This window comes from Wickerhamomyces anomalus, assembly GCF_001661255.1.
Source record: "Wickerhamomyces anomalus NRRL Y-366-8 unplaced genomic scaffold WICANscaffold_1, whole genome shotgun sequence".
Classification (NCBI taxonomy): Eukaryota; Fungi; Ascomycota; class Saccharomycetes; order Phaffomycetales; family Wickerhamomycetaceae; genus Hansenula; species Hansenula anomala.
The window spans coordinates 2,749,185-2,758,173 of record NW_017567110.1 but is presented as its reverse complement, the minus strand read 5'-3'; the positions used below and the strand labels follow the sequence as shown (position 1 = coordinate 2,758,173).

The window sequence follows — 8,989 nt, the reverse complement described above, 5'->3', positions numbered from 1 at the left end:
TGACAAATAACAAAACACAATACGCCTCATAAAAAGATAGCAATCTCACTATATATATGATCACTATCTCTGTGCAGGAAAGAATGATAGTAGTAGTAAAAAAAGTTGAAAAATCAAGCATAAAAAGGGGGTATAATAATAATTGAAAACTCATAACTTTTTCAAAAAAACATTTGGAAACTTAAAAGAACTGAAAACTGAAGTGGATGTTTCCTTTATCCATTGCTTCAAATATAAAACATAATATAGCAAAAGCACTTTTTTTTAATAACACAATTCTTTGTAATCTTTTTCCTTCTTTTTCAAATTTTTTTTCTCTCTCTCTCTCCATTCTAAATTCTCTATATCTAATTGTCCATAAAAATCGTCAAACTGATTACCATTCATCTTCATCCATAACATCACTTGGCACAGTTAATGTAACACCAGAACCGGTACTGAAATTCAAATTTCTCAACTCATTGTTCATCATTGTTTCTTCTTCTTGATCTGGAGGTGGTCCATATTCACCTTCAAAAATAACAGCACCTGCTTTTCTTCTAACTTCAACAAACTGTGACTCTAAAGAGTTCAAAATATCAACTGCTGTTGGTCTGTTTAATGGTGATGGATCAATCATCCATTTAACCAATTTATCCAGAGCACCTTTACCATCAATCAAAAATCTTGGAGTCCAAGCTGGGATTTTCTTCATGTTGGAATCATCGACTGAAGAATATGAAGATCCAGTATGACCAGTATCATTTAATAACGATGAATAAGTTGAGTTCTTGGAAGTTATTGATCCATGAGTCATATTATAATGTAATTCAGTAGAACTCAATCTTCCAGCATCTGATAAATCACCAGATCTTAATTTTTGCCATGGAACACCATTATCTGGTAAAATAATATTTGCAGCAATTTCAACCATAATTAATCCAAGTGAAAAGATATCAGCAGGTTTATCATACTTTTGTTGTGAAATAATTTCAGGTGCAATATATTCTCTATCACCTTCTCTTTCAAAACTTGGGGGTGTTGGATATTTGGAAGCCATACCGAAATCACCAATCTTTAATGAACCTTCAAAAGTAATAAAAATATTTGCTGGTTTCAAATCAAGATGCAGTATGTTACAAGCATGAATATACTTCAAGCCCATAGCTATTTCAACCAATATTTTCCAAATTCTCCATTCATCAAGCTTAGAGATTGTACCATTTTCCAATAAATATTTATCTAATGATCCATTTTCACAAAACTCAGTCATAATGTACAAATGTCCACTAAATTCCCATTCATTAATGAAATTAATGACATATTCTTTACCTTCATCATCAGCTGGTTCATTTTCTTGCAATACTTTTAAAATCTCAACTTCTTCAAATATTCTTTTCCGACGTTTTGAACCTAAAAATGGAGTTTTAATTCTTTTAACAGCATATTTAGCACTTTGAAAAGTTATCTCATAAACATTTGAAAATTCACCTTTACCAACAGTTTGAACATTTTCAAATTTTGATACTAAATGTTCATCAAATGAAGAATTAGCCGTTGCAGAAGTTGGTTGGTAAGTTGAAACATTACTACCACCAAAACTTGTCATATTAGATAAATCACTTGAATCAACTGTAGCATCAACTGGTGTTCTTGGAGTATGTTTATTTGATGGAGTTGGTTGTTGTTGAGATAAAGCTTGAATGTTCAATTTCAGACTTTTGGACAAAGCTGCACTTTGAGCAGTACTTAAACGAGTTGGAGTTGAAGGATCGTGTGAAATCAAGTCACCATCATTATCAAATATTGAATCATTACTATCATCAAAATCATTAGCAAACTTGAGGATACAATCTCTTAATTCATGAGTATTTAAAGCTCTAGCAGATCTTGGCAAGGATGAAGAAGATGAAAGTACAGAAGGTGAATTATCCTGTTCATTATCATCACGCATTTGATCATCATCTTTCACAACAGGAGTTGATTTGTCATTAATCATTGGTGAGCTTGTTGTTTCAGCCGTTATCACATTAGATAAATTTGAACTTGGAAATGATGATTTGTTGGTTTGTTGAGGGACATTAAGCTGTAGTGGTTTTTTGCATGGAGTTTCTGGTGGATGTACTGATTCACTTAGTTTCCTATTCTTCTTACTCAATAAACCAGATGACATAAATGCAGTTTGTAATGGTTTGACAAATTTATATGAATTAGGTGTTATGAAATCAGGTTCTTGTTGTGAAGTAGTTTCACTATTTTTAATGTTCAACAGTTTTTTATTTGCAGCAGTAGCAGTTGATGTTGGGTCCAGTTTGAGTTTTTGTCTTGCAGGTCTTGATGGAGATTCAGTTGGAGATTCAGTTTCATTTCTTTGTTGACTATTGTTTTGGAAATGTATCGAAGGATTTGGTAATGGATGTAGCTCACTATCAAATGGGGATTCTGCTTCATATGTCATTTTATCTAATGATACCATTTTTCTCAATTTGTTGAATTTCATGTTTATAGAGTTTCTTTTAGAATGCCCAACTTTTGAAGAGCTGAAAATCAACGGTTTTTGGTTATCATTAATGAATGGTGATAGACTTCCACTATTACTAGCTTGTCTCTTCAATGAAGTTTGCTTTTTCTTACCCAAAGTTGGAGTTGTAGGTTCTTTAAAAGGTGACCAATTTTCAACATCATTAATATAATTAAAATCAGCATCTGTTTGTAGTTTATTTTTCTTCAAAGTTAGCTTTGGCGAGCTTGAATCTTCAATCTTTGGTGAATGTTCAATAGACAAATTCAACAACCCAACACTTCTTCTTAAACCTTGAGAACCTTGAGAGGATGAAATTTGATTATGCTTTGGTGTTTTCATCATATTTTCTTCCGTACTGAGTTCGGCTTCAAAGCTGCTATAATTCTTAAGCTGTGGCGACATTAAGCTTTCGTTCATTATTCTCTTCTTTGGTATTATAGTATCTTCATCAGTTGAACTCTTCGTTATTGTTGAGGCAGAGCTATTATTGGCACCCGCTTGAAGTTGCGGGCGCGATATCATTGTTAAATCAGAGGGTATAGTTGATGTCTTGATTGATTTGGATACCAAAATGATGCTAATTGTTGAGTATCAGCGAAAAGAAGCGTCTTCCTTGTTGTTTTTTAACCGAAAAATGATTGTTATGATTTGGAATCTGGATCAAATGCTTCAATTTCTTTTTTCCCTAATCTCAATAATCCGGATCTCAACGTATGTTATGGAAGGCCTGGTTGATGAATACGACTTGAGGTGGTTTCCGTTGAGAAAGGCCGTTGTTGTTTGGTTTGTTGTTCTTGTTGTTGTGTTTGCCTCTTCGTGTCAAAAAGGTTGGGAAAGTGGTTAATTTATTTGTTTTGATTTTGATGATATTTTTTTGAAGGTCGCCTTTTTTTCGAAAAGTCGCCATTTTTTTGGTTTCCACAGAAACACACCCTAAACAAGAGATCACATTTCCGAATTAGGATTGTTGCATGCAGCTTGCGCACCAAAGTTTGTACAGAATAAGGTTCATTAAGACCCGATTTGGACAAACGATCGGTACGAAGTTAACCAGATCTGGTATGGGTCCTGCTTTTTTTGGACCGTGCGTTTGAATTTATCATAGGTTTTTGTCAGTTGTCAGGTACGCGAGAAGCATAAAGTGTTGAATTCACCTTATCCCACATTCTCTATGATTGTTCACCTTCTATAGGTAGACCTCAAGTTCGAGCCTTGGCCAGTTCGTGAAGACCGAATTACAAGATGAGGCCGATATGTGTTGAACTAGAAGAGTATTGGTACCCAAGATCCAACTTTTGCGCCTTCAGCAAATAGTACGATGATAACATTTTGGAAAGACTGTAGGTTATCAAAGCTCAAATATTTTCAAGCCAATCAAACATTCCAGTGCGTTTTTTATCCAACTAGATTATGCTTATGTTGGTTCAAACTAGCCTATGTATTTGAACAACATAACAACACAGTTCTGCAAACAGTCATGTCCGTTATCCTGGCAATTATCTTCAGAGCGTTGATCAAATTGTTTGTGGTAGTAAAATTTGCAACATTCTCGGTGAACTCTGGAAACTAGAAAGCCAAAAGATTGTTGATCGTGGAAAATTCACGAATCACATTCACCAACTCTAGGTTGGTCATGTAGGAGGTTGGAAAATTTTTCAAATCTCTCCAAAATTGATAGACATAAATGCAGTTAGACGAGCTCTGGGAGTTGAAAACGTTTATTTTTGATAGACAATTACCACTTTACATGTGCACTTGTACACCATAAGCTACGATGTGCACATAATTTTCACAACGGTTGTTTACTTTTCGTCAACTCAAACATCAATCGTTTGATAAATTTGAATCCAATTTTAACAAGTTTGAGCCCATTGGCAATCAAACAGGAGACAATTCAAAGTATCACGTAGAACGGAACCACTACACACCCAATTGATGCTGCAACTTTGAAGACAATATGGCTGTTGTATTTAGTTTTGCGGTATATACCTTTTGGGAGATAAATTGATCTCTGTTCAGAAAAGAATTGAAGATCTATTTAGTTACCAAGGGTGCTGGTATCGGTCAAACATATTGCTCATGTGCGCACTAGAATTGATATTCAGTTAGTTTCTATAACGTGTATAGGTCAAATGGAACATGGCTTTGAACATTTGAGAAGTTGCAAATGGAACTCGTTTGAAAGAATTGTATCAGTTATTTTTAATTGCAAGAATTGAAGTCATTAAAACATTCATATACTATCTAGCTTTGTTTAATTCTATGCTGTAATCATCATTTTGTTCAATAAGATTTCCATCATCAAGTTCAAATATCAATCCACCTTAGTTCCACAATTCGAGCTCATCACTTACTGTATAAACTGATACCACCTAATCATTTTGGTCCCATTGGCTGCAAATACCTTTTACGTTACGCCATGTTTGGACGTTGTGTATCTTGGAAAATCAAGTGACAAGCGTATACAAAAGTTGAAGTCGACATAAAATTTTTACCAAAAAAAAATCTTCTTGATCAGCTTGTTGTCCTGACCAAAACGTACACAACATATAACGAAATCAAAACAAAGAGGATCTTTAGGTTTACCAAAAGACTGCTTGAAAAGGGAGACCCACAGAATTACATACCCATCAATTGCAGGTAGCATGGTATGCCACCAAAGCAACGCTGTTTCTTCAGGCTTGGGAAATGTTGGCTCATGTGTCATCTTCAAGAGTTGTTGAAGAATGCAGTTAATGGGCCAAAGCTTGTAGAAAGTCAACTCTGTTGTTGGTTAGTTCTCTGTAGTTTAAAGCTAGCCTCTGTACAGTTTTGTAGAAGTTGAGTTCAAAAGCACCTTCAAGGTGATTCAAATCTTGCTTGGTGTTACCTTTGAAGATTGAGATGCCAGATTATTCCAGGTTTAACACCTTGAAATCAAATTCAAGATTCGAGTGAGATCAAGTGCAATAAACAGTAGTCAACCTTAAACAGGAAAGAACACGGCAGAAGCTATTTCGTACTTGTTGCGAGTCATAAGTAGGCCTAGTATGAAGATACTTCACAAATCTTGTCTACGACTTCAATCAATCAATGCACAGTATACAAAGTTTTTTATTATTTTTTTCATTTCATTATCTTCAAATACTATAAAGCCACCGACCATCTAAATTTATATCCCACAAACCAATTCATGTGCAGAAAAAATAAAATCATTATTGTATAAAAAAACTTTTCTCTTTATGGGATCTTTTTTAAAATAACCGACAATTTAACAACTTGAAAACAAATAAAACAAAGAGTGAGGTATGGTAACAAACAACATTAAAATCAAATAAATAAGCATGTAAAATTTGATAATAAACAGCTTAGATGTTTAATTTAGTACGTCTCCAGTGACGTCTTTTAGCATTGTATCTAATTTTGTTGTCGGTTCTTAATCTGATCCATTGTGGTAATGGACGATTTTGGTTAGCAGCTTTAGCTAATTTTTGTTTGGTTTTGAATGATTTTTGAGACTAAATGGTATATGTTAGTACTATGTTCAATAGTTTCTCCTTAGAGCCAAAAGGGTTTGGTTTCATCATGATATAGATTGAATTTTCTCTCTTAATTCAGCTTGTTTAGTTCACATAATACGACCCAATATCTTCTATTTCATATTCATAACTTTTTTAGTCTCATGGTCTACGTTCCCAGGTAAATTCTTGTTCTGATTATCATTACTTCAAACTTTTCCTCTTTTTGAAAACATCCAATCTTCACTTGTAACTGTTTCATTCTATATTCACTTCTCTCGTTGGATTATGATGATAACTCTTCTCTAATGACTCTCTATCCTGGTGTGTACATACAGGCATTGTTACTTCTTTTAATCTAGTTAACGATTTCTTCAAGTAATGTGTTTAGTTTTGGAAGTGTACTTGAGCTATACTTTTTTCACTGGTGAAAATTCTACGTGCTGCTGCTCAGACCAATTTCCTCCCAGCCAAAAATTGCAAAAAGTTTGTTGTTCGCGAATTCGTTTGGTGGTCAATTTGGGGCGTGTTCGTGGGTGAACCATAAGATTTATAGGAGGTGTTGGGATGTTAGTGCTGTGACCACTAGAAGTAAGAAAGCCCTGATTTGAGTCAGCTGACACGCTTGTCAAACTGTTAAGCGACACACAACGATCTCGTTTCCCATAGTATTTTTCAAAATTTTCACCATGAACATCATCAACAACGTTATACAGTGGTAGAAACATCAACAATCAATCAAGATGACTAGAACCTCCGTCTTAGCTGATGCTTTAAACGCTATTAACAATGCTGAAAAAACTGGTAAACGTCAAGTTTTAATCAGACCATCATCAAAAGTTATCATCAAATTCTTACAAGTTATCCAAAAACATGGTTACATTGGTGAATTCGAATACATTGATGACCACAGATCAGGTAAAATTGTTGTTCAATTAAACGGTCGTTTGAACAAAGTTGGTGTCATCTCCCCAAGATTCAACGTTAGAATTGCTGACATTGAAAAATGGACTGATAACTTATTACCAGCTAGACAATTCGGTTACGTTATCTTAACCACTTCTGCTGGTATTATGGATCACGAAGAAGCTAGAAGAAAACACGTTTCAGGTAAAATCTTAGGTTTCGTCTATTAGGTTGCTTTTGGTGTCTAATTTTAATTGTATGTTTAGATTCATGAGATATGCTGATTGTAGATACTAGCGTATATGTCACTAAGAGTATGGTTGTGCGAGCTAAGTACTATTGGGCCCAAAGTGTGGCCAAAGATATCGAATAGAACATAATATTCGGGAAATAGTTTCAATAATCTCATGAATTTAGTTATATACTATATCAAAACCGTGTAATTTAAAGAATATATAGGTTATCGTTGTTCTTTACGTATTAATGTTTGTGAAGTTTGATAGAAATGCCCTATTAGAAGCACGTGACTCTAAGATAGGGCTCTCCTTTTTCATAGCCAAGCTGTCTGCCAATTCATAGTGCACCATGGTCGTGGCCGCTGCCGACAAATTTGTGCCATACAAAAATTTCAACTTCTTCGATTTTTTGGGCGCTGGGAAAAGTGTGTTGGCCGAAACCAAAAAATAGGCCTTGGGAAAATCAACAACGCAAAACTTTTCAGAAAATTATAGAAATCTGTGAATTGCATACTAGAATACAATCCAACAGTATCACAAAACAACGTAACAATGTCCAAGTCAGGTATGTGACTATGAAGCAGAGGTATAGAATGAGGTTACAAAGAGGATAAATATGTACAAGAATGGAAAAGTGTCATGAATTCAGTGGTCAATGAAATGAAAAGAGGTGATATATACCCAATGAAGAGTGAATCAACATGAACCAAAACAAAAGACACTTTGAGTATCAAGAGATTTAGAGAAAGATGTAATACAGAGATAGAGTAGTAACTAGTAGAATGTTAAACATTCAGAGAAGGATAATAGGAGTTTACACAATTTATGAGAGACCAATATCTAAAATTTAAAAGATCATATATAAATACACCCTTTGCAACCTCAATAAACCTTCCAAGCTTTCCAGTCAAGAGTAATTTACTAACTAGTTTATAGAAAACGTTACTTTAGGTCCACAAGTCCGTGATGGCTCCCAAGTTTTTGGTGTTGCCCGTATCTTTGCTTCATTCAATGATACTTTCGTTCATGTTACTGATTTATCAGGTAAAGAAACCATTGCTCGTGTCACTGGTGGTATGAAAGTTAAAGCTGATCGTGATGAATCATCTCCATACGCTGCTATGTTGGCTGCTCAAGATGTTGCTCAAAAATGTAAAGAAGTTGGTATCACTGCCGTCCATGTTAAATTAAGAGCTACTGGTGGTACTCACACCAAAACCCCAGGTCCAGGTGGTCAATCAGCTTTAAGAGCTTTAGCCCGTTCAGGTTTAAGAATTGGTAGAATTGAAGATGTTACCCCAGTTCCATCTGATTCTACCAGAAGAAAAGGTGGTCGTCGTGGTAGAAGATTATGAATGTATTTATTCAAAAATTCATTTATACATCAAATATATTACTGTCATCTGTTTTTTTCTATCAAAATATCAACAATCTAATCACAATCAACAACCTTATCCCCACCCATCTTTTTTATCATAAGATAAAATCTTTATTATCATGCTGGTGATGCTATTAAAACCCTGAGCCTATTGTTAATAGAAAAAATTCTTAATTGTACGTTAAATATTGAAGCAATTTCGGAAAATTAGTTGAAATTGTAGTTAAATTAATCCATCAAACTTATTTTCATGTCTACAAAACTCTTCGAAGACCTATACTATGGTGTGTCCCGTAACATATAAATTTTTGTTATCAAAAAATCAAATCTTTTAACAACAACGAAAAGTGTATTAGAAACATCAAGAATCAGACCATTGTTGGTGGTGTTTTAAATGGAATAAAAAAATGGTGTCATTATTTGGATGTTCTATTAATTGTTGCTGTTTGTTGTTTGGTTATGGTTTTGG

The 8,989-nt window shown here is 34.3% G+C and overlaps 4 protein-coding genes across 4 annotated transcripts; 2 read left to right on the top strand and 2 right to left on the bottom strand.

Annotated features, from left to right (window-relative positions):
• On the bottom strand, positions 1–2,447 carry SWE1 (tyrosine protein kinase SWE1). Its single transcript, XM_019182544.1, has 2 exons — positions 2,009–2,447; positions 1–1,912 (listed from the first exon to the last, which is right to left on the bottom strand). The coding sequence occupies exons 1-2, from the start codon at positions 2,435–2,437 to the stop codon at positions 377–379; spliced, it is 1,965 nt and encodes a 654-aa protein (XP_019041979.1). The 5' UTR covers positions 2,438–2,447; the 3' UTR covers positions 1–376.
• A 3,403-nt stretch (positions 2,448–5,850) lies between these two features.
• RPL39 (60S ribosomal eL39 domain-containing protein) lies at positions 5,851–6,587 on the bottom strand (the record flags this gene model as incomplete). The annotated part of the gene is made up of 2 exons (XM_019184067.1): positions 6,274–6,587; positions 5,851–6,000 (listed from the first exon to the last, which is right to left on the bottom strand). Exons 1-2 carry the CDS (start codon positions 6,340–6,342, stop codon positions 5,851–5,853), a joined length of 219 nt encoding a protein of 72 aa, XP_019041978.1. The 5' UTR covers positions 6,343–6,587.
• A 156-nt stretch (positions 6,588–6,743) lies between these two features.
• On the top strand, positions 6,744–7,136 carry RPS22A (40S ribosomal protein uS8; the record flags this gene model as incomplete). The annotated part of the gene is made up of 1 exon (XM_019181308.1): positions 6,744–7,136. The coding sequence occupies one exon, from the start codon at positions 6,744–6,746 to the stop codon at positions 7,134–7,136; it is 393 nt and encodes a 130-aa protein (XP_019041977.1).
• A 941-nt stretch (positions 7,137–8,077) lies between these two features.
• WICANDRAFT_27242 (40S ribosomal protein uS11) lies at positions 8,078–8,497 on the top strand (the record flags this gene model as incomplete). Its single annotated transcript, XM_019181351.1, has 1 exon — positions 8,078–8,497. A coding segment is annotated over one exon (420 nt), but the record flags the coding sequence as incomplete, so codon positions are not given.
• Positions 8,498–8,989: the final 492 nt, after the last annotated feature.